The 26878-nt window shown below is 38.4% G+C and overlaps 1 protein-coding gene across 1 annotated transcript; it reads right to left on the minus strand.

Moving 5' to 3' along the window:
- Positions 1-1422: 1422 nt before the first annotated feature.
- Positions 1423-26057, minus strand: LOC100565084 (sodium-dependent serotonin transporter-like). The gene is made up of 10 exons (XM_062966562.1): positions 26046-26057; positions 24864-24998; positions 22955-23058; positions 22628-22755; positions 20982-21094; positions 15398-15529; positions 9716-9815; positions 6688-6788; positions 5405-5572; positions 1423-2777 (listed from the first exon to the last, which is right to left on the minus strand). Exons 1-10 carry the CDS (start codon positions 26055-26057, stop codon positions 2697-2699), a joined length of 1074 nt encoding a protein of 357 aa, XP_062822632.1. The 3' UTR covers positions 1423-2696.
- Between the last annotated feature and the right edge of the window lie 821 nt (positions 26058-26878).

Genomic DNA, 26878 nt, shown 5'->3' on the forward strand with positions numbered 1-26878 from the left:
AGTATTTAATATATATTATATTTAATTACTATATTAATTATTATATTTATATATTATACTTAACAGGATTAATATATTATAATAGGATTAAAATATTATTCATATATTCAATATAGTATTTAATATATATATTATTTAATTACTATATTAATTATTATATTTATATATTATATTTAATAGGATTCATATATTATTCATATATTCAATATAGTATTTAATATATTATATTTAATTACTATATAAAATTATATTTATATATTATACTTAACAGGATTAATATATTATTCATATATTCAATATAGTATTTAATATATATTAAATTTAATTATATTATTATATTTATATATATTTAATAGGATTAATATATTATTCATATATTTAATATAGTATTTAATATATATTATATTTAATTACTATATTAATTATTATATTTATATATTATACTTAACAGGATTAATATATTATAATAGGATTAAAATATTATTCATATATTCAATATAGTATTTAATATATATTATTTACTAAATTATTATATTTATATATTATATTTAATAGGATTCATTTATTATTCATATATTTAATATAGTATTTAATATATATATTATTTAATTACTATATTAATTATTATATTTATATATTATATTTAATAGGATTCATATATTATTCATATATTCAATATAGTATTTAATATATTATATTTAATTACTATATAAAATTATATTTATATATTATACTTAACAGGATTAATATATTATTCATATATTCAATATAGTATTTAATATATATATTATTTAATTACTATATAAATTATTTAATTACTATATAAATTATTATATTTATATATTATATTTAATAGGATTAATATATTATTCATATATTTATTTCCCAGACCATCAGACTTCGTCACAGCAACGCGTACTATATAATTTATATTATATTTAATATAGTAATATATTTAATATTTAATAGCTTGTATTAAATATATTTATTATTGCATTAAATATAATATATTAAATACAATATAATTTATATTATATTTAATATAGTAATATATTTAATATTTAATAGCTTGTATTAAATATATTTGTTATATTAAATATTATATAATTTAAATATATTATATTTAATATAGTAATAGATTTAATAAGTTATATTAAGTATAATATTTATAATATTTAATATATTATATTTAATAAAGTCGGCGAACTATAACTCCCATAAATCCGTGTTTGGAAGTGATTGACAGTACAACAAATCCCATCATCCGTGGTCCAAACTTCCACGTACAAACATCCACATGTTCACTTTTATTATGCGCATAAATTACAATGACATTATCCTATATTTCCATTGCGTCTATATTTGCATTGGACTAACATCTTCCAGTAGCCCCGCCCACCCTCCCCTTGATTGACAGGCATTTCGAACATTATTTAGAACTAATTAAAAACAATTTTGAATACATCAATAATAGTTGTCATAGGTAAATACAAAAACAAAGTTACATCTCAAAAATGATACATTTTAATGTATTGGTTTTAATTACTTGCGTAACTGAGTTCCATGTCAGTTACTTAGTTACTTTTTCGTCTTAGTTCTATTTCAGTTACTTGCATAATTTAGTTATGTTTATATCAGATCCATTTCAATTTTGTTTAATTTAGTTACTTGCATTGCCGTTACTTTTGTAACTTAGTTCCATTTCGGTCTCTCATATAACTTCATTATTTTCGTAATTTCGTTCCTAGTTCAGCGACTCATATAACTTAGTTACTTTCATAACTTAGTTCCATTTTAGTTACTCGTATCATTTTAGTTACCAAATCAATGTTTAGTTAATTTAGTTACTTTTACACATAAGCTCCATTCCAGTTAGATAACTTAGTTACTTTTACATGTATTTCACCCTACATAACTTAATTACTTTTGTGCCGGTTTCATTTAATTTCATCAGTTCCATTTCAGTTCCATTTCAGTTAATCGTTTTCATGATTTAGTTCTATTTCAGTTAATCATATAATTTAAGTCTATTGTGTAACTTCATTACAGTTACTTTCATCACTTCCATTTCAGTTTCCCATTTTCAAATTTCAGTTCTATTTTAGTTACTTTCATAAGTTAGTTCATTTTGTAACTTATCTTGCTTCTATTTCAGTTACTTTCATCAGTTCTATTTTGGATGAATTACTATTCAACTTAGTTCCATTTACTTTATTTATTTCTGTTACGGTAGTTTTATAACTTAATTCCATTTCAGTTTACTGATGTAACTTAGTTCTTTTCATAACACAGTTCCATTTTCATTTTAGTTACTATTTGACTTAGTTGCATTAAGTTACTAATATTATAGTTACTTCCATAATTTAGTTCCATTCCATTACTTTTATGTTAGTTACTTTCATAGGTTCATTACTTTCATAATTTAGTTCTATCTCAGTTACTCATGAAACGATGATGTTTATAATTTAGTAACTTTTGTGTTGGTTACTTCCATAATTTAGTTCCATTTCAATTACTTATATAACTTAGTTACCTTCAAAAAAGTAACGGAAGTTACTAAGTTTCAAAAGTAACTAACATGGGTTTTTTAAAGGAAGCATATGGCAGAAAGTTCCCATAGAGTTGTCTAGAGGGGCACGGTTGGCTTGGTCCTCCAACTCTATGGTGATTCCCGTGGGAGCAAACAGGAAGTGGGGTCACGGGCCTGCAGGAAGTCCTCCAAACTCTATGGTCGGCTCTCGGGGCTCCTTCTCCGGCCGAAGGCACACGGCGAGGCGCTGAAAGGCCAGAGAGAAGAACAGGAAGGGGTCAACACTCACTTCCTGTTAACATGGCCTCTCTAGGAACTCTTCAAGTCCTCCAGTACTACCACTCTATGATATACCTTGCACAGGAAGTCCTTTTCCCCCATCGAAGTGGGTATTCTCTATGGTTCTGCATATGAATAATATCAATATGGGGCTTGTAATAAATTTAACACTCACTTCCTGTTAATATGGACTCTCTAGGAACTTTCTGGGTCCTCCAGTATTACTACTCTATGGTATACCCTACACAGGAAGTCCCTTTTTTGCCATAGAAGTGGGTATTCTGTAAGGTACTTCATATGGATCATATTAATATGGTGCTTGTACTACTTTTAACGTTCACTTCCTGTTAATATGGCCTCTCTAGGAACTTTCAGGGTCCTCCAGTACTGTTACTCTATGGTATACCCTGCACAGGAAGTCCCACAGGAAGTGAGTATTCTCTATGGTTCTTCATATGGATCATATCAATATGGTGCTTGTACTACTTTTAACATTCACTTCCTGTTGATATGGCCTCTCTAGGAACATATGAGTCCTCCCTGCACAGGAAGTCAATTTCCCCCCATCAAATTGGTTGCTCTCTATGGCTTTGCATATGAATAATATAAATACAGGGTTCATACTAGAATTGATGTTAACTTCCTGTTAGTATGGCCTCTCTGGGAACTTTCCTGGTCCTCCAGTACTATTGCTCTATGGTATGCCTGCACAGGAAGTCCCTTTCCCCCATTGAAGTGGGTATTCTCTATGGCTCTGCATATGAATAATATCAATATGGGACTTGTACTACATTTAATGTTTACTTCCTGTTAACATGGCCTCTCTGGGAACTTTCCTGGTCCTCCAGTACTATTGCTCTATGGTATGCCTGCACAGGAAGTCCTTTCCCCCCATAGAAGCGGGTATTCTCTATGGCTCTGTATATGAATAATATCAATATGGGGCTTCTACTACATTTAACACTCACTTCCTGTTAGCATGGCCTCTCTAGGAACTTCCTGGGTCCTCCAGTACTATTGCTCTATGGTATGCCTGCACAGGAAGTCCCTTTCCCCCATTGAAGTGGGTATTCTCTATGGCTCTGTATATGAATAATATCAATATGGGGCTTATACTACATTTAAAACTCACTTCCTGTTAACATGGCCTCTCTGGGAACTTTCCTGGTCCTCCAGTACTATTGCTCTATGGTATGCCTGCACAGGAAGTCCTTTCCCCCATAGAAGCGGGTATTCTCTATGGCTCTGTATATGGATAATATCAATATGGGGCTTATACTACATTTAAAACTCATTTCCTGTTAACATGGCCTCTCTGGGAACTTTCCTGGTCCTCCAGTACTATTGCTCTATGGTATGCCTGCACAGGAAGTCCTTTCCCCCCATAGAAGCGGGTATTCTCTATGGCTCTGTATATGAATAATATCAATATGGGGCTTCTACTACATTTAACACTCACTTCCTGTTAGCATGGCCTCTCTAGGAACTTCCTGGGTCCTCCAGTACTATTGCTCTATGGTATGCCTGCACAGGAAGTCCCTTTCCCCCATTGAAGTGGGTATTCTCTATGGCTCTGTATATGAATAATATCAATATGGGGCTTATACTACATTTAAAACTCACTTCCTGTTAACATGGCCTCTCTGGGAACTTTCCTGGTCCTCCAGTACTATTGCCCTATGGTATGCCTGCACAGGAAGTCCTTTCCCCCCATAGAAGCGGGTATTCTCTATGGCTCTGTATATGAATAATATCAATATGGGGCTTCTACTACATTTAACACTCACTTCCTGTTAGCATGGCCTCTCTAGGAACTTCCTGGGTCCTCCAGTACTATTGCTCTATGGTATGCCTGCACAGGAAGTCCCTTTCCCCCATTGAAGTGGGTATTCTCTATGGCTCTGTATATGAATAATATCAATATGGGGCTTATACTACATTTAAAACTCACTTCCTGTTAACATGGCCTCTCTGGGAACTTTCCTGGTCCTCCAGTACTATTGCTCTATGGTATGCCTGCACAGGAAGTCCTTTCCCCCCATAGAAGCGGGTATTCTCTATGGCTCTGTATATGAATAATATCAATATGGGGCTTCTACTACATTTAACGCTCACTTCCTGTTAGCATGGCCTCTCTAGGAACTTCCTGGGTCCTCCAGTACTATTGCTCTATGGTATGCCTGCACAGGAAGTCCTTTCCCCCCATTGAAGTGGGTATTCTCTATGGCTCTGTATATGAATAATATCAATATGGGGCTTCTACTACATTTAAAACTCACTTCCTGTTAACATGGCCTCTCTGGGAACTTTCCTGGTCCTCCAGTACTATTGCTCTATGGTATGCCTGCACAGGAAGTCCTTTCCCCCCATAGAAGCGGGTATTCTCTATGGCTCTGTATATGAATAATATCAATATGGGGCTTCTACTACATTTAACGCTCACTTCCTGTTAGCATGGCCTCTCTAGGAACTTCTTGGGTCCTCCAGTACTGCTACTCTATGGTATATATATATATAAAATAGGTAATAATATGGAATAAAAAAAGATAATAATATGGAATCAATTATGTTAATTGTTCCATCCATCCAACCGACCTGTTTCAGGGATCCCGGGGTCCAGATTAATTTGTATCCCATGTAAATCGGTATGCAAATGAAGGAGGAAGCGCTAATGAGATGCCCGACGGAGACGCTCCAATCAGGATATTGATAATCAAACAACGTCAAAGGCGACGGATCCAAGAAAGAGCTGATGATGATGAACTGGACCATGACAACATAAAAATAATTAAAAAAAACCTAATTAATTACTAATGAAAATAATATTTCTGTTTTGAACAATTAAAGGCAATTAATTAAAATTAATCAAGTAAAAATAAAACCAATAGAAATAAAACAATTCCAAATAAATATAATTTTAAATAATTGATTACAATTCAACGTTTGAAGTTATTAAAATATTAATTAAAAATAATTTTTAAATGATTTATTTAATGATTTAGTGATTTCTTTAAAATCAAATAAATGATTTATTTAAATTTTTTATTTAAAATAAAAATGATTTATTTAAAACAAAAAACAATTAAAGCAATTTAAGTAAAATAATTAAAAATCAAACAATGAAAATTATTATTAATAAAAATAAGTAAAATAATTAAAAATCAAACAATGAAAATTATTATTAATAAAAATAAGTAAAATAATTAAAAATTAAACAATGAAAATTATTAAAAAATAAGTAAAATAATTAAAAATCAAACAATTAAAATTATTAAAAATAAGTAAAATAATTAAAAATTAAACAATTGAAATTCTTACTAATAAAAATAAATAAAATAAATTAATTAAAATCGTTATTAATAAAATAATTAAATAATTACGATTATTCGTTAAAATAAAAATGATTAAAATAGCTAATTATTAATAAAAACAATTCCATATATGTTTTATATCATTTTAAATAATTACAATGATTCGTTAAAATAAAAATGATTAAAATAGCTAATTATTAATAAAAACAATTCCATATATGTTTTATATCATTTTTATTTTAATGAATAATTGTAATTATTTAATTATTTTATTAATAACGATTTTAATTAATTTATTTTATTTATTTTTATTAGTAAGAATTTTAATTGTTTAATTTTTAATTATTTTACTTATTTTTAATCATTTTAATTGTTTGATTTTTAAATATTTTGCTTATTTTTATTAATAATAATTTTCATTGTTTGATTTTTAATTATTATTAAAAATAAAATTATTTAAAAATAAAAAAATAATTCAAATTCATTCAACATTTTAATTAATTAAAATTAATTGACAATAAAAATAAAAATAATTTTAGAAATCATACTTATCCTTCCCGTACTCACAGCGAGGAAAGCCGGGCTAATGGCGACCCAGCAAACTTGCCAAAAAATCCCCGGAGTAAATCCCAGCATAGATTTCACATCGTTGCAGAATTGTTGGATTCCTGGAAATAGAAGGAAAAAATTGGTGAAATGTAGACTACAAATCCCATCAGTCCTTCATCTGTGGTGACGGGAACAACAGTGACGTCGTCCATGCATACTATCATACATGGAGGAACTAGAAGATTCCTAGAGAGGACTTTTTTGTCCAATATTTTCTAGTTCTCTCAATACAACTCTATGGAATCATACCATAGAGCCACCTGGAGGGCCACGAAAATTCCTAGAGATGACTTATTCCCCAGGTGTTTCAATGCAATTCTGTTTGGTCATACCATAGAGTCACCTGAAGGACCTAGAACATTCCTAGAGAGGACATATTATACCATAGTCACTTGAAGGACTTAGAACATTCCTAGAGAGGACATATTATACCATAGTCACTTGAAGGACTTAGAACATTCCTAGAGAGGACATATTGTACCATAGAGTCAACTGAAGGACCTAGAATATTCCTAGAGAGGACATATTATACCATAGTGTCCCCTGAAGGACCTAGAACATTCCTAGAGAGGACATATTTTACCATAGAGTCCGCTGAAGGACCTAGAACATTCCTAGAGATTACATATTATAGAGTCACCTGAAGGAACTAGAACATTCCTAGAGAGGACATATTATACCACAGAGTCACCTGAAAGACCTAGAACATTCCTAGAGAGGACATATTGTACCATAGAGTCACCTGAAGGACCTAGAACATTCCTAGAGAGGACATATTGTACCATAGAGTCACCTGAAGGAACTAGAACATTCCTAGAGAGGACATATTGTACCATAGAGTCACCTGAAGGACCTAGAACATTCCTAGAGAGGACATATTGTACCATAGAGTCAACTGAAGGACCTAGAATATTCCTAGAGAGGACATATTATACCATAGAGTCACCTGAAAGACCTAGAACATTCCTAGAGAGGACATATTATACCATAGAGTCACCTGAAGGACCTAGAACATTCCTAGAGAGGACATATTGTACCATAGAGTCAACTGAAGGACCTAGAATATTCCTAGAGAGGACATATTATACCACAGAGTCACCTGAAAGACCTAGAACATTCCTAGAGAGGACATATTATACCATAGAGTCACCTGAAGGACCTAGAACATTCCTAGAGAGGACATATTGTACCATAGAGTCAACTGAAGGACCTAGAATATTCCTAGAGAGGACATATTATACCATAGAGTCCCCTGAAGGACCTAGAACATTCCTAGAGAGGACATATTTTACCATAGAGTCCGCTGAAGGACCTAGAACATTCCTAGAGATTACATATTCTAGAGTCACCTGAAGGACCTAGAACATTCCTAGAGAGGCCATATTATACCACAGAGTCCCTGAAGGAAATAGAACATTCCTAGAGAGGCCATATTATACCACAGAGTCCCTGAAGGAAATAGAACATTCCTAGAGAGGACATATTATACCATAGAGTCACCGGAAGGACCTAGAACATTCCTAGAGAGGACATATTATGTCATAGAGTCACCTGAAGGACATAGAACATTTCTAGAGATGACATATTATACCATAGAGTCACCTGAAGGACTTAGAACATTCTTAGAGAGGACGTATTATACCATAGAGTCACCTGGAGGACCTAGAACAATCCTAGAGATTACTTATTATAACATAGAGTCATCTGAAGGACCTAGAACATTCCTAGAGAGGACATATTATACCATAGAATCACCTGAAAGACTTAGAACATTCCTAGAGAGGACATATTGATGTTTTTAAAAGATGTTTTTAATATGTTTTAAATTGTTAGATTTTAGCCTGTTCTTGTAAGCCGCCCCGAGTCCTAGGGGAGTGGCGGCATATAAGTTTGAATAATAAATTAATTAATTAATTAATAAAAATATTATACTATAGAGTCACCAGAAGGACCTAGAACATTCCTAGAGGTGACATATTTTACCATCACCTGGAGGACCCAGGAAATTCCTAGTCCTCCAATGCAATTCTGCTGGACCACCAGGTGGAAGCATACCATAAAGCCACCTGGAGGACCTAGAAAATTTCCTAGAGATGACATATTTTACCATCACCTGGAGGACCCAGGAAATTCCTAGTCCTCCAATGCAATTCTGCTGGACCACCAGGTGGAAGCATACCATAAAGCCACCTGGAGGACCTAGAACATTCCTAGAGGTGACATATTTTACCATCACCTGGAGGACCCAGGAAATTCCTAGTCCTCCAATGCAATTCTGCTGGACCACCAGGTGGAAGCATACCATGGAGTCACCTGGAGGACCTAGAACATTCCTAGAGGTGACATATTTTACCATCACCTGGAGGACCCAGGAAATTCCTAGTCCTCCAATGCAATTCTGCTGGACTGCCAGGTGGAAGCATACCATGGAGTCACCTGGAGGACCTAGAAAATTTCCTAGAGATGACATATTTTACCATCACCTGGAGGACCCAGGAAATTCCTAGTCCTCCAATGCAATTCTGCTGGACCACCAGGTGGAAGCATACCATAAAGCCACCTGGAGGACCTAGAACATTCCTAGAGGTGACATATTTTACCATCACCTGGAGGACCCAGGAAATTCCTAGTCCTCCAATGCAATTCTGCTGGACCACCAGGTGGAAGCATACCATGGAGTCACCTGGAGGACCTAGAACATTCCTAGAGGTGACATATTTTACCATCACCTGGAGGACCCAGGAAATTCCTAGTCCTCCAATGCAATTCTGCTGGACTGCCAGGTGGAAGCATACCATGGAGTCACCTGGAGGACCTAGAAAATTTCCTAGAGATGACATATTTTACCATCACCTGGAGGACCCAGGAAATTCCTAGTCCTCCAATGCAATTCTGCTGGACCACCAGGTGGAAGCATACCATAAAGCCACCTGGAGGACCTAGAAAATTTCCTAGAGGTGACATATTTTTTAAAATTTGCTTTTACCGTAGAACCAGGAGACGGCAATGGCTTCCAGGAAGACGATGGCCAAGATGGAGCACCCAGCCCCGAACTCTTCCAAGAGTTTCACCACGTATGATCCACCCTGGAGACGGAGAAAATAAGGTTAGTACTGTAATTTAGGGAATATATGCATTACAGAAACAACAATGAAGTAGTCGACATATACGATGAAGTCTTTGACATGTATGATGAACTTGTCAACATATACGATTAAGTCGTCTACATATAAGATGAAGTGGTCAACGTATATCATCATCATCATCATCATCATCATTTAATTACTTATTAATCGCCCTCCATCCACGATGCTCTAGGCATCATTTCATGATGAAAGCATGAACATAAAATGAAGTCATCGACATATACAATGAAGCCGTCGACATATATGACGAAGTCGTCTACATATACAATGATGTCAACATACAATAGATGACACTACATTGACATGATGATGAAGTCGTCGACATATACAATGAAGCCGTCGACATATATGACGAAGTCGTCTACATATACAATGATGTCAACATACAATAGATGACACTACATTGACATGATGATGAAGTCGTTGACATATACAATGAAGCCGTCGACATATATGACGAAGTCGTCTACATATACAATGATGTCAACATACAATAGATGACACTACATTGACATGATGATGAAGTCGTTGACATATACAATGAAGCCGTCGACATATATGACGAAGTCGTCTACATATACAGTGATGTCAACATACAATAGATGACACTACATTGACATAGATGATGAAGTCGTCGACATATACAATGAAGCCGTCGACATATATGACGAAGTCGTCTACATATACAGTGATGTCAACATACAATAGATGACACTACATTGACATAGATGATGAAGTCGTCGACATATACAATGAAGCCGTCGACATATATGACGAAGTCGTCTACATATACAATGATGTCAACATACAATAGATGACACTACATTGACATAGATGATGAAGTCGTCGACATATACAATGAAGCCGTCGACATATATGACGAAGTCGTCTACATATACAATGATGTCAACATACAATAGATGACACTACATTGACATGATGATGAAGTCGTCGACATATACAATGAAGCCGTCGACATATATGACGAAGTCGTCTACATATACAATGATGTCAACATACAATAGATGACACTACATTGACATAGATGATGAAGTCGTCGACATATACAATGAAGCCGTCGACATATATGATGACGTTGTCTACATATACAATGATGTCAACATACAATAGATGACACTACATTGACATGATGATGAAGTCGTCGACATATACAATGAAGCCGTCGACATATATGACGAAGTCGTCTACATATACAGTGATGTCAACATACAATAGATGACACTACATTGACATAGATGATGAAGTCGTCGACATATACAATGAAGCCGTCGACATATATGATGACGTTGTCTACATATACAATGATGTCAACATACAATAGATGACACTACATTGACATGATGATGAAGTCGTCGACATATACAATGAAGCCGTCGACATATATGACGAAGTCGTCTACATATACAGTGATGTCAACATACAATAGATGACACTACATTGACATAGATGATGAAGTCGTCGACATATACAATGAAGCCGTCGACATATATGACGAAGTCGTCTACATATACAATGATGTCAACATACAATAGATGACACTACATTGACATGATGATGAAGTCGTCGACATATACAATGAAGCCGTCGACATATATGACGAAGTCGTCTACATATACAATGATGTCAACATACAATAGATGACACTACATTGACATAGATGATGAAGTCGTCGACATATACAATGAAGCCGTCGACATATATGATGACGTTGTCTACATATACAATGATGTCAACATACAATAGATGACACTACATTGACATGATGATGAAGTCGTCGACATATACAATGAAGCCGTCGACATATATGACGAAGTCGTCTACATATACAGTGATGTCAACATACAATAGATGACACTACATTGACATAGATGATGAAGTCGTCGACATATACAATGAAGCCGTCGACATATATGACGAAGTCGTCTACATATACAATGATGTCAACATACAATAGATGACACTACATTGACATAGATGATGAAGTCGTCGACATATACAAAAGTTGTCAACATACATGGAAGTCATTGACATATACAATGACATATACATATAGATATAATATGACATATACATATAATATTGATAATAATATTTTAATGGAATACAATATTATACTACGAATAATACAATATAATAATATTAATGATCTATATATATAAAAGGATAAAGTTGTTTGCGCAGTGACTATAACAACAAAACTAAACATCCCACAAATACGAAACTTGGCAACCCAATGCAAAAGCCTTGCCTTCCGGTTACAACAATACAACCACACCACAAAACCACAATCCGGACCCACAAAACTCACAACAACACATCATGACTATAACAACACAACTAAACGCCCTAGAAATACAAAACTTGGCAACACAACGCAAAAGCCTTGCCTCCCGGTTGTAACAACACAACCACACCACAAAACCACAATCCGGACCCATAAAACTCACAACAATACATCGTGACTATAACAACACAACTAAATGCCCCAGAAATACAAAACTTGACAACACAACGCAAAAGCCTTGCCTCCTGGTTGTAACAACACAACCACACCACAAAACCACAATCCGGATGCACAAAACTCACAACAAAGCATTGTGACTATAACAACACAACTAAACGCCCCAGAAATACAAAACTTGACAACACAACGCAAAAGCCTTGCCTCCTGGTTGTAACAACACAACCACACCACAAAACCACAATCCGGATGCACAAAACTCACAACAAAGCATTGTGACTATAACAACACAACTAAACGCCCCAGAAATTTGAAACTTGGCACACAACTAAATGCCCCAGAAATACAAAACTTGACAACACAACGCAAAAGCCTTTCCTCCCAGTTGTAACAACACAATCACACCACAAAACCACAATCCAGACCCACAAAGTTCACAACAATGCATCATGACTATAACAACACAATTAAACGCCCCAGAAATACGAAACTTGGCAAAACAACGCAAAAGCCTTGCCTCCCGATTGTAACAACACAATCACACCACAAAACACAATCCGGACCCACAAAACTGAAAAATTGAAGAAGGTAACAGACTTCAAATACTACGACTAATGTGAGTATAAAGAAGGGTGGAGGTCACAGCATCAATACAACCTCATGTAGACTGAACAACAACACCAGACTCAGACACAGCAACGCGTGGCCGGGCACAGCTAGTATACATATAATATTGATAATAATATTTTAATGGAATACAATATTATACTACGAATAATACAATATAATAATATTAATGATATGTTCTATATGAAGTGTAATATTTCTAATAATATCACCATATAATGATATAGTACAATATAGTAATTTAATGCTCATATTGTGCTATGCTAATAATATATTGTATTTTCATTTGATTTCGGGGTGAGAAAAGCGGGATATAAATGTAGCGAATAAATAAAGAATAAATTAAATATACAATGAACTCGTCTACATGTACAATGAAGTCGTTGACATATATGATGTTGATATATAATGAAGTCGACATACAATACAGTCATCGACATACGATGTACATCTATATCTATAATAAAAGTGAAATCGGAGTATGTATCAGCGTTTTGATTGGCCTGGCGGAATATGTGCTCGCGTTTTGATTGGCCGCCACTATCCCAGGCCACTGAGACCAACAGGAATGACGGATCTGCACCAAACTTGGCCCACTTCATCCCCACGATGCACTTTATGACCTGCTGCCATTTGGGGGAGGATGGACCACGGATGATGGGATTTGCAGTACTTTCAAACACTTGAACTCCCACAGACTACTGCAACGCCCACCAAGGATGGAAATGGACCAAACTTGGCACACAGAACCCCTGTCGACCCCTTGACGTCCTGATGTCTATTGGGGCAGGATGGACCAAGGATGATGGGATTTGCAGTACCTTCCCTCACTTCTTGAGACCACAGCAACTGCCACAAATCACACAACGGAACCAAACCAGGCACACAGATCCCAAAGGACACACTTCACATGCTGCAGCAGTTTGACGGAGGGTGGACCAAGGATTATGGGATTTGCAGTACCTTCATCCAATTCACCTCCCACAAACCACTGTGATGCCCATGAATGACAAAACTGTATCAAACTTGACACGCAGGTGCAGGATAGCCCACTTTACATCCTGGTGCAGTTTGGGGGAAGAGGGACCGTGGATGATGGGACTTGCACTATCTTCACTCACTTCCTGGGACTACTGTGACCCCCACCAATGACTGATCAAGACCAAACTTGGCACATAGAGCCACCATGGCCCACTCTACATCTTGGTGAGGTTTGAAAGAGCTTGGACCTTGGATGATGGGACTTGCAGTATGTTCACTCACTTCCTGAGACCACTGTCACCCCCACCAATGACTGATCAAGACCAAACTTGGCACATAGAGCCACCATGGCCCACTCTACATCTTGGTGAGATTTGAAAGAGCTTGGACCTTGGATGATGGGACTTGCAGTATGTTCACTCACTTCCTGAGACCACTGTCACCCCCATCAATGTCTCATCAAGACCAAACTTGGCACATAGAGCCACCATGGCCCACTCTACATCTTGGTGAGATCTGAAAGAGCTTGGACCTTGGATGATGGGACTTGCAGTATGTTCACTCACTTCCTGGGACTACTGTGACCCCCATCAATGTCTCATCAAGACCAAACTTGGCACATAGAGCCACCATGGCCCACTCTACATCTTGGTGAGATCTGAAAGAGCTTGGACCTTGGATGATGGGACTTGCAGTATGTTCGCTCACTTCCTGGGACTACTGTGACCCCCACCAATGACTGATCAAGACCAAACTTGGCACATAGAGCCACCAGTATATTCATTCACTTCCCGAGACCACTGTCACCCCCATCAATGTCTCATCAAGACCAAACTTCAAACAAACGACACCCATGACTCACTCTACACCCAGGTGCAGTTTGGAGGATGATGGGACTTCCAATAACTTCACTCACTTCCTGAGAGCACCGCCACCCACACAAATGACTGATCAAGACCAAACATGGTACATGGAGCCCTCATGACCTACTCTACATCCTGGCTCTGTTTGGAGGGGGACGGACACTGGACGATGGGACTTGCATATGGGAGTTGGAGCTCACCCGCACCCACTGAACCCACCTGACATTGGATATAGGCTACACTTGGAACACAGGCAAACAAGGCCTTTCTCAAATGACCCGGGCATCGCCGGGCCTCCAAGCTAGTATACAATAAAGTCATTGACATATACATCGACATATACCAGGAAGTCGTCAATATATGCAATGAACTTGTCTACATTTAGGATGAAGTCGTCGACATATAGAGTGAAGTCGTCGACATATAGAGTGAAGTCGTCGACATATAGAGTGAAGTCGTCGACATATAGAGTGAAGTCGTCGACATATAGAGTGAAGTCGTCGACATATACGATTAAGTTGTCAATATATACAACTTGAGGGGTGTGGCTATGGCTGGCGGCTACTCACGTTGGTCAGTGTGGCCAGAGCCCCCAGGAAGGACGTGGTGATGAGTCCGAGGACAAAGACCTCCCTCCGTTTGCCCAGCGTCTGGGGATACTCGTCCATGATGGCGGTGATCACGGCCTCCAGGCCCCCAAACTGGGAAGGGAAGGACTCATGTCAACACCCGAGACCCCAATCGAGCTCCTATAGGGAGACGTAGTCCTCCAAATAGGCCTCCTATCCCAACTAGGAGTTCTTGGATCTTCAGGAGAGGATGATGGGACTTGTAGTCCTCAGAAGGAAGTATCTACAGAGCCGAGATTGACCCAGAGGCCTCCAATCCCAATGGTAGGCATCTCAAGAGGTTCCTCAACCTTATTGGACCTTCAATGCATCTATAGGGGAGGACAATGGGACTTGTAGTCATCAGAAAGAGTTATTTATGGATCCAGAGGCCTCTTATCCTAACTCTAGGTATCTCAAGAGGTTCCTCAACCTTCTTGGACCTTCGGGGAGGATGATGGGACTTCTAGTCCTCAGAACGTAGCATCTACAGAGCCGAGATTGACCCCAGAGGCCTGTAGTCATCTCAAGAGGTTCCTCAACCATACTGGACCTTCATTGCTTCCATGGGGAGAATGATGGGACTTATAGTATCTATGTATCTATGGAGCCATAGGCCTCCTATCCCAACTCTAGGTATCTCAAGAGGTTCCTCAACCTGCTTGGACTTTCATTGCATCTATCGGAGACTACAATGGGACTTGTAGTCCTCAGAAGAAGGTATCTATGGAGCCATTGGCCTCCTATCCCAACTCCAGGAGTTCTTGGACCTTAGGGGAGGATGATGGGACTTGTAGTCCTCAGAAGGTGGTCTCTACAGAGCCAAGGTTGACCCCAGAGGCCTTCTATCCCAATGGTAAGCATCTCAAGAGGTTCCTCAACCTTATTGGACCTTCATTACTTCCATGGGGAAAATGATGGGACTTGTAGTCCTTAGAAGAAGGTATCTATGGAAACATTGGCCTCTTATCCCTTAGGGGGAGGATGATGGGACGTCCTCAGAAGAAGCTATCTATGGAGCCATAGACCTCCTATCCCAACTCTAGGTATCTCAAGATGTTCCTCAACCTTCTTAGACCTTCACTGCATCTATCGTAGAGTACAATGGGACTTGTAGTCCTCAGAAGGAAGTATCTACCTGAGGACTACAAGTCCCATAAATCTCCCTATGGAAGCAATGAAGGTCCAAGAAGGTTGAGGAACCTTTTGAGATACCTAGAGTTAGGATAGGAGGCCTCTGGCTCCATAGATACCTCCTTCCAAGGACTACAAGTCCCATTGTACTCTCCGATAGATACAATGAAGCTCCAAGAAGGTTGAGGAACCTCTTGAGATACATAGAGTTGGTATAGGAGGCCTCTGGCTCCATAGATACCTCCTTCCAAGGACTACAAGTCCCATTGTACTCGCCGATAGATGCAATGAAGCTCCAAGAAGGTTGAGGAACCTCTTGAGATACCTAGAGTTAGGATAGGAGGCCTCTGGCTCCATAGATACCTCCTTCCAAGGATTACAAGTCCCATTGTACTCTCAGTTAGATGCAATGAAGCTCCAAGAAGGTTGAGGAACCTCTTGAGATACCTAGAGTTAGGATAGGAGGCCTCTGGCTCCATAGATACCTCCTTCTGAAGACTACAAGTCCCATCATCTACCTCTATTGAAGCACAGAAGGTCCTATTATTATTATTATTATAGAGGTTCCTCAACCTTATTGGACCTTCATTGCTTCCATGGGGAGAATGATGGGACTTGTAGTCCTCAGGAGGAGGTTTCTATGGAGCCAGAGGCCTTCTATCCTAACTCTAGGTATCTCAAGAGGTTCCTCAACCTTATTGGATCTTCATTGCATCTATACAGGAGGACAATGGGACTTGTAGTCCCTGGAAGGTGGTCTCTATGGAGCCCAAGGCCTCCTATCCGAACTCTAGGTACCTCAAGAGGTTCCTCAACCTTATTGGACCTACATTGCTTCCATAGGGGAGGGCGATGGGACTTGTAGTCTTCATAAGGAGGTATCTATGGAGCCATAGGCCTCCTATCCCAACTCTAGGAGTTCTTGGACCTTAAGGGGAGAATGATGGGACTTGTCCTCAGAAGAAGATATCTATGGAGCCATAGACCTCCTATCCCAACTCTAGGTATCTCAAGACGGTCCTCAACCTTCTTGGACCTTCACTGCATCTATCGCAGAGTACAATGGGACTTGTAGTCCTCAGAAGGAAGTATCTACAGAGCCGAGGTTGACCCCAGAGGCTAACCATCCCAATGGTAGGCATCTCAAGAGGTTCTTCAATCTTCTTGGATCTTCATTGCATCTATACAGGAGGACAATGGGACTTGTAGTCCCTGGAAGGTGGTCTCTATGGAGCCAGAGGCCTCTTATCCTAACTCTAGGTATCTCAAGAGGTTCTTCAACCTTCTTGGACCTTCATTGCATCTATAGGAGAGTACAATGGGACTTGTAGTCCTCGGAAGAAGGTATCTATGGAGCCATTGGCCTCCTATCCCAACTCCAGGAGTTCTTGGACCTTAGGGGAGGATGATGGGACTTGTAGTCCTCAGAAGATGGTCTCTACAGAGCCGAGTTTGACCCCAGAGGCCTCCTATCCCAATGGTAGGCATCTCAAGAGGTTCCTCAACCTTATTGGTTTTTCATTGCATCTATCGCAGAGTACAATGGGACTTGTAGTACTCGGAAGGAGTTATCTATGGTGTTAAAGGCCTCTTATTGCAACTCTAGGTGTCTCAAGAGGTTCCTCAACCTTCTTGGACCTTCATTGCATCTATAAGAGAGTACAATGGGACTTATAGTCCTCGGAATAAGGTATCTATGGAACCATTGACCTCCTATCCCAACTCCAGGAGTTCTTGGACCTTAGGAGGAGAATGATGGGACTTGTAGTCCTCAGAAGGAGGTATCTATGAAGTCAAAGGTCTCTTATTGAAACTCTAGGTATCTCAAGAGGTTCCTCAACCTTACTGAACCTTCATTGCTTACATGGGGAGAATGATAGGAAATCTAGTCCTCAGGAGGAGGTATTTATGGAGCCATAGGCCTCCTATCCCAATTCTAGGTATCTCAAGAGGTTCCTCAACCTTACTGGACCTTCATTGCTTCCATGGGGAGAATGATGGAACTCCTAGTCCTCAGGAGGAGGTATCTATGGACTCAGATGCCTCCTATTGCAACTCTAAGTATCTCAAGAAGTTCCTCAACAATTTTTGACCTTAGGGGAGGATGGTGGGATTTTTTAGTCCTCAGAAGGTGGTATCCACAGAACCGAGATTGACCCAGAGGCCTCCTATCCCAATGGTAGGCATCTCAAGATGTTTGTCAACCTTATTGGACCTTCATTGGGGACAATGATGGAACTTGTAGTCCTAACTCTAGGTACCTCAATAGGTTCTTCAACTTTCTTGGATCTTAATTGCTTCTATAGGGGAGGTCGATGGGACTTTTAGTCCTCGGAAGGAGTTATCTATGGAGTCAGAGGCCTCTTATTGCAACTAAGCATCTCAAGAGGTTCCTCAACAATTTTTGACCTTAAGGGAGGATGATGGGACTTGTAGTCCTCAGAAGGAGGTCTCTACAGAGCCGAGTTTGACCCCAGAGGCCTCCTGTCCCAATGGTAGGCATCTCAAGAGGTTCCTCAACCTTATTGGACCTACATTGCTTCCATAGGGGGAATTATGGGACTTGTAGTCCTCAGAAGAAGGTATCTATGGAGCCATTGACCTCCTATCCCAACTCCAGGAGTTCTTGGACCTTAGGGGGAGGATGATGGGACTTGTAGTCCTCAGGAGGAGGTTTCTATGGAGCCAGAGGCCTTCTATCCTAACTAGGTATCTCAAGAGGTTCCTCAACCTTATTGGCCCTTCATTGCTTCCATGGGGAGAATGATGGGACTTGTAGTCCTCAGGAGGAGGTTTCTATGGAGCCAGAGGCCTTCTATCCTAACTCTAGGTATCTCAAGAGGTTCCTCTACCTTCTTGGACATTCATTACTTCCATGGGGAGAATTATGGGCCTCGTAGTCCTCAGAAGAAGATATCTATGGAGCCATCGGCCTCCTATTCCAACTCTAGGAGTTCTTGGACCTTAGGGGGAGGATGATGGGACTTGTAGTCCTCAGGAGGAGGTTTCTATGGAGCCAGAGGCCTTCTATCCTAACTAGGTATCTCAAGAGGTTCCTCAACCTTATTGGCCCTTCATTGCTTCCATGGGGAGAATTATGGGCCTCGTAGTCCTCAGAAGAAGATATCTATGGAGCCATCGGCCTCCTATTCCAACTCTAGGAGTTCTTGGACCTTAGGGGGAGGATGATGGGACTTGTAGTCCTCAGGAGGAGGTTTCTATGGAGCCAGAGGCTTTCTATCCTAACTCTAGGTATCTCAAGAGGTTCCTCAACCTTATTGGACCTTCATTGCTTCCATGGGGAGAATTATGGGCCTCGTAGTCCTCGTAAGGAGTTATCTATGGAGTCAAAGGTCTCTTATTGCAACTCTAGGTATGTCAAGAGGTTCCTCAACCTTATTGGACCTACATTGCTTCCATAGGGGAGGGCGATGGGACTTGTAGTCTTCATAAGGAGGTATCTACGGAGCCATAGACCTCCTATCCCAACTCTAGGAGTTCTTGGACCTTAGGGGGAGGATGATGGGACTTGTAGTCCTCAGGAGGAGGTATCTATGGAGCCATAGACCTCCTATCCCAACTCTAGGTATCTCAAGAGGTTCCTCAACCTTCTTGGACCTTCATTGATTTCATGGGGAGAATGATGGGACTTGTAGTCCTCAGGAGGAGGTATCTATGGAGCCATAGGCCTCCTATCCCAACTCTAGGTATCTCAAGAGGTTCCTCAACCTTACTGGACCTTCATTGCATCTATACAGGAGGACAATGGGACTTGTAGTCCTCGGAAAGAGTTATCTATGGAGTCAAAGGCCTCTTATTGCAACTCTCGGTATCTCAAGAGGTTCCTCAACCTTCTTGGACCTTCATTGCATCTATAGGGGAGTAAAATGGGACTTGTAGTCCTCGGAAGGAGTTATCTATGGAGTCAAAGGCCTCTTATTGCATCTCTAGGTATCTCAAGAGGTTCTTCAATCTTCTTGGACCTTCATTGCATCTATCGCAGAGTACAATGGGACTTGTAGTCCTCGGAAGGAGTTATTTATGGAGTCAAAAGCCTCTTATTGCAACTCTAGGTATCTCAAGAGGTTCCTCAAACTTACTGAACCTTCATTGCTTCCATGGGGAGAATGATGGGACTCCTAGTCCTCAGGAGGTGGTACCTATGGAGCCATAGGCCTCCTATCCCAACTCTAGGTATCTCAAGAGGTTCCTCAACCTTCTTGGACCTTCATTGCATCTTTCAGAGAGTACAATGGGACTTGTAGTCCTCAGAAGGAGTTATTTATGGAGTCAGGTATCTCAAGAGGTTCCTCAACCTTATTGGACCTTCATTGCTTCTAAAGGGGAGGTGGATGGGACCTGTAGTCCTCAGAAGCAGACATCTATGGACCTCAGCTGATCATTGTCCTACCGTACTATCGAGTCCCAAGGTGATCATCATGAAGAAGAAGATGATGGCAAAGAAGGTTGACCCGACCATGGTGGCAATGGCTTCTGGGTAAGTGATGAAGAGGAGGCTGGGACCTGGAGGGTGAAGAAAAAAAATCAAGGAATATATTTATGCAAATTGACAAATATCTTATGCGATTTGAGGACTATTATATGCAAAAAAATCAGTGAAAATATTTAGTACAAATTGATGAATATCTATGCAAATCGATGAATATCATATGCAAAAATTATAGGATGAACATATCTGATGCAAATTGATGAATATTTTATGCAAATCAATGAATATTATATGCAAAAATATTTGTGAATACATTTGATGCAAATCGACAAATATCTTATGCAATTTGAATAATTTTTTATGCAAAAAATGATGAATATATTAGATGCAAATTGATGAATATACAAATAGATGAATATTATATGCAAAAAATTGATGAATATATTTAATGCAGATCAATGAATATTATATGAAAAAATATTGAATATATTTGATGCAAATTGATGAATATCTTATGCAATTAGATGAATATTATATGCACAAAAATTGATGGATATTATATGCAAAAAATCGATGAATATTATAGGCAAAAAAATCAATGAATATATTTCATGTAAATATACAAATCGATGAATATTATAGGCAAAATTGGACGAATATATTTAATGCAGATCAATGAATATCTTATGCAAATCGATGAAAATTATATGCAAAAATAGATGAATATGTTTTATGCAAATCAAGAATATCTATGCAAATTGATGAATATCATATGCAAAAAATCGATGAATATATTTGATGCAAAATGACAAATATTTTATGCAAATGATGAATATTATATGCACAACAATTGATGAATATTATATGCAAAAAACGATGAATATTATATGCAAAAAATCGATGAATATATTTGATGCAAAATGACGAATATCTTAAGCAAATCGATGAATATTATATGGAAAAAATCGGCAAATATATTTGATGCAAACCAACGAATATTTTATGCAACTTGATTAATATCTTATGCAAATGATGACTATTATATGCAAATAATTATCAGTGAATATATTTTCTGCAAATCATTGAATATCTATGCAAATCGATGAGTATTATATGCAAAAAATTGGTGAATACGTTTTATGCAAATCGATGAATATTTTATGCAAATCAATGAATATTATATGCACAAAAATCAAATATTATATGCAAAAAAATCAATGAATATTATATGCAAAGAAATCGATGAATATATTTGACACAAATCGACGGATATCCTATGCAAATCGATGAGTATTATATGCCAAAAAATCAGTGAATATATTTGATGCAAATCAACGAATATTTTATGCAACTTGATTAACATCTTATGCAAATGGATGACTTATTATATGCAAATAAGTATCAGTGAATATATTTTACGCAAATCGACGAATATCTTTTGCAAATGGATGAATATTATATGCAAAAAAATCGGTGAATATATTTTATGCAAATCGAAAACTTTTCAATAAAAATTATAATAATTTAATTGAAAACTTTTCAATAAAATTATAATATTTTTTATGCAAATCGATGAATATTTTATGCAAATTGACACAGATGTCTACCTTTGTCCTTGGCCACGTCCTCCACTTCCACGTCCCTCATCTCGGCCATGTATCCCAAGACGGTGAAGATGACGAAGCCGGAGAGGAAACTGGTGAGGCAGTTGACCAAACTGGTGACAATGGCGTCACTGGGAGGGAAATTGATCCGTCATTGGATGGGCCTCTTTCGGGAGGGCTCTAATTGTCGGTCGAGACTACATTATGCCGGTAGCCCCGCCCACCGTTCCCATCCAATTACAAAAATAGCGGACACAAGACTAGATGTTTCCACCACCCCGGACTCTCCGTACAAAATCGATCGATTGAATCGATTGATTGATTGATTACCGATAACAGTTATTGTGGAAAGGGTTGTAGCTGGCCAGAGCGAGGAGGACCCCGAATCCAGGACCCAAGGAGAAGAAAATCTGGGCCGCGGCGTCGACCCAAACCTAGACAGTAATTAAATAAATTGAATTATTTTAATTAAATAAATAAATTCGATTTTATTGAAATTTTAAATTTAAATTAAATGGAAATAATTAAATTTAGTGCCCGTCCGTTCCGGATTTCAGTCCGAACTTTACCTCCTGAAAGCCATCTATGTGCTATTTATCCAAATGTTACCTTCCGAAAATCAGGTTTTTGGGTCTTATTACACCCTCCGAATTTCCCATAGACAAGATATGTAAATAATTAAATTTAGTGCCCATCCGTTATGGATTTTTGTCCGAACTTTACCTCCTGAAAGCCATCTATGTGTTATTTGTCTGAACGTTACCTTCCGAAAATCAGATTTTGTGAGTCTTATAAAACTCTCCAAATCTCCCATAGACAAGACATGGAAATAATTAAATTTAGTGCTCGTCCGTTCCGGATTTTAGTCCGAACTTTACCTCCTGAAAGCCATCTATGTGTCATTTGTCCGAATGTTACCTTCCGAAAATCAGATTTTTGGGTTTTATAACACCCTCCGAATCTCCCATAGACAAGACATGGAAATAAATGGATTTAGTGCCTGTCCGTTCCGGATTTTAGTCCGAACTTTACCTCCTGAAAGCCATCTATGTGTTATTTATCCGAATGTTACCTTCCGAAAATCAGATTTTTGGGTCTTATAAAACCCTCTGAATCTCCCATAGACAAGACATGGAAGTAAACGGATTTAGTGCCCATCCGTTCCGGATTTTAGTCCGAACTTTACCTCCTGAAAGCCATTTATGTGTTATTTGTCTGAATTTTACCCTCCGAAAATCAGATTTTTGGGTCTTATTACACCCTCTGAATCTCCCATAGACAAGACATGGAAATAATTAAATTTAGTGATTGTCCGTTCCGGATTTTAGTCCGAACTTTACCTCCTGAAAGCCATCTATGTGTTATTTACCCGAACGTTGCCTTCCGAAAATCAGATTTTTGGGTCTTATAAAACTCTCCGAATCTCCCATAGACAAGACATGGAAGTAAATAAATTTAGTGCCCATCCGTTACGGATTTTAGTCCGAACTTTACCACCTGAAAGTCATGTATGTGTCTATATGTTAATCGTCAAATCGTTACTTTCTGAAAACCAGATTTTGTGAGTCTTATAAAACCCTCCAAATCTCCCATAGACAAGACATGGAAGTAAATGGATTTAGTTCCCGTCCGTTCCGGATTTTAGTCCGAACTTTACCTCCTGAAAGCCATCTAGATGTTATTTGTCCGATTGTTACCTTCCAAAAATCAGATTTTTGGGTCTTATAACACCCTCCAAATCTCCCATAGACAAGACATGGAAATAATTAAATTTAGTGCTCGTCCGTTCCGGATTTTAGTCCGAACTTTACCTCCTGAAAGCCATCTATATTTAATTTCTCTGAACATTACTTTCCAAAAATCAGATTTTTGGTTCTTATCAAACCCTCCGAATCTAACATAGACAAGACATGGAAGTAAATGGATTTAGTGCTCGTCCGTTCCGGATTTTAGTCTGAACTTTGTATTCCAAAAACCGGATTTTGTGGTTCTGATAAAACCCTCCGAAACTCCCGTATTCGTCCTGATGCCCATTAACTTTTCATGAAATCCCAAATGTAATTACCGAGCGGAAACTCACATTGTGTTTATGTCAAAGCAAAAAGCCCGCTTAGATATGCAAATGAGATGCGTGATTCAATGGATGATTTGCGCTTCTAAGGGAGAACGTGGTCCGTTGCGAGGAACACGTTTCTAGTGCTTTGTTTTGTTTGTTGTTTACGGATTTTTCCACACTTACGGCGGTGCTGGTGAGCTTCTCCCAGTCGGGCCTCAAGTAGAAGACGATGCCTCGCCAGGCGCCGGGAAGAGTCGCGCCACGGACCAGGAGGATGAGCAGAACCACGTATGGGAAGGTGGCCGTCACCCAGACCACCTGGGAAAGGAAGGAAAGTTGGGGTTGCGTTGAGTTCAATGGACAAGTCAACAAAACTCAACAGAACTCAACTCACCAGCTCAAACTTTGGACAAGTCAACGGAACTCAACAACCAACTCAAATATTGGACAAGTCAACGGAACTCAACCCAACTCATCAACTCAAACCTTGGACAAGTCAATGGAACTCAACAGAACTCAACTCATCAACTCAAACATTGGACAAGTCAACGGAACTCAACTCAACTCATCAACTCAAACATTGGACAAGTCAACAGAACTCAAGTCATTTCATCAACTCAAACATTGGACAAGTCAACGGAACTCAACCCAACTCATCAACTCAAGCATTGGACAAGTCAACAGAACTCAAAAACTCAACTCAACAACTCAAACATTGGACAAGTCAACGGAACTCAACTCAACTCAACAACTCACACATTGGACAAGTCAATGGAACTCAAAAACTTAAACATTGGACAAGTCAACGGAACTCAACTCAACTCAAACATTGGACAAGTCAACGGAACTCAACAGAACTCAACTCAACAACTCAAACATTGGACAAGTCAACAGAACTCAAAAACTCAACTCAACAACTCAAACATTGGACAAGTCAACAGAACTCAAGTCAATTCATCAACTGAAACATTGGACAAGTCAACAGAACTCAAGTCAATTCATCAACTCAAACATTGGACAAGTCAACAGAACTCAAGTCAATTCATCAACTCAAACATTGGACAAGTCAACAGAACTCAAAAACTCAACTCAACAACTCAAACATTGGACAAGTCAACAGAACTCAAGTCAATTCATCAACTGAAACATTGGACAAGTCAACAGAACTCAAGTCAATTCATCAACTCAAACATTGGACAAGTCAACAGAACTCAAGTCAATTCATCAACTCAAACATTGGACAAGTCAACAGAACTCAAAAACTCAACTCAACAATTTAAACATTGGACAAGTCAATGGAACTCAACAGAACTCAACTCAACAACTCAAACATTGGACAAGTCAACAGAACTCAACCCAACTCACCAACTCAAACATTGGACAAATAAATGGAATTCAATCCAACTCAAGCATTGGACAAGTTAAAAGAACTCAACAACTCAACTCAAACATTGGTCAAGTCAATGGAACTCAACCCAACCCATCAACTCAAGCATTGGACAAGTCAACGGAACTCAAAAACATAAACATTGGACAAGTCAACAGAACTCAACTCAACTCATCAATTCAAATATTGGACAAGTCAACGGAACTCAACTCAACTCATCAACTCAAACATTAGACAAGTCAACGGAACTCAACTCAACTCATCAATTCAAACATTAGACAAGTCAACGGAACTCAACCCAACTCATCAACTCAAACATTGGACAAGTCAACGGAACTCAAAAATTCAAACATTAGTCATGTCAACTGAACTCAAGTCAATTCATAAACTCAAACATTGGACAAGTCAACGGAACTCAAAAACTCAACTCAAATATTGGACAAGTCAACGGAACTCAACAGGACTCAACTCAACAACTCAAACATTGGACAAATCAAATGGAACTCAACCCAACTCATCAACTCAAATATTGGACAAGTCAACGGAACTCAACTCAACTCATCAACTCAAACTTTGGACAAGTCAACAGAACTCAAGTCAATTCATCAACTCAAACATTCGACAAGTCAACGGAACTCAACCCAATTCATCAACTCAAACATTCGACAAGTCAACGGAACTCAACTCAACTCATCAACTCAAACATTCGACAAGTCAACGGAACTCAACCCAATTCATCAACTCAAACATTCGACAAGTCAACGGAACTCAACTCAACTCATCAACTCAAACATTCGACAAGTCAACGGAA

This window comes from Anolis carolinensis, unplaced genomic scaffold (genome assembly GCF_035594765.1).
Source record: "Anolis carolinensis isolate JA03-04 unplaced genomic scaffold, rAnoCar3.1.pri scaffold_24, whole genome shotgun sequence".
Classification (NCBI taxonomy): Eukaryota; Metazoa; Chordata; class Lepidosauria; order Squamata; family Dactyloidae; genus Anolis; species Anolis carolinensis.

What these genes read in the sequence shown, in the direction of transcription:
- LOC100565084 (XM_062966562.1), bottom strand. An exon ending in CTCTGGCCACACTGACCAAC is followed by an intron (nt 9,816 to 15,397) that starts GTGAGTAGCCGC and finishes CTCCGTCTCCAG; the next exon opens with GGTGGATCATACGTGGTGAA. An exon ending in CCCCGGGATCCCTGAAACAG is followed by an intron (nt 2,778 to 5,404) that starts GTCGGTTGGATG and finishes CTGGCCTTTCAG; the next exon opens with CGCCTCGCCGTGTGCCTTCG.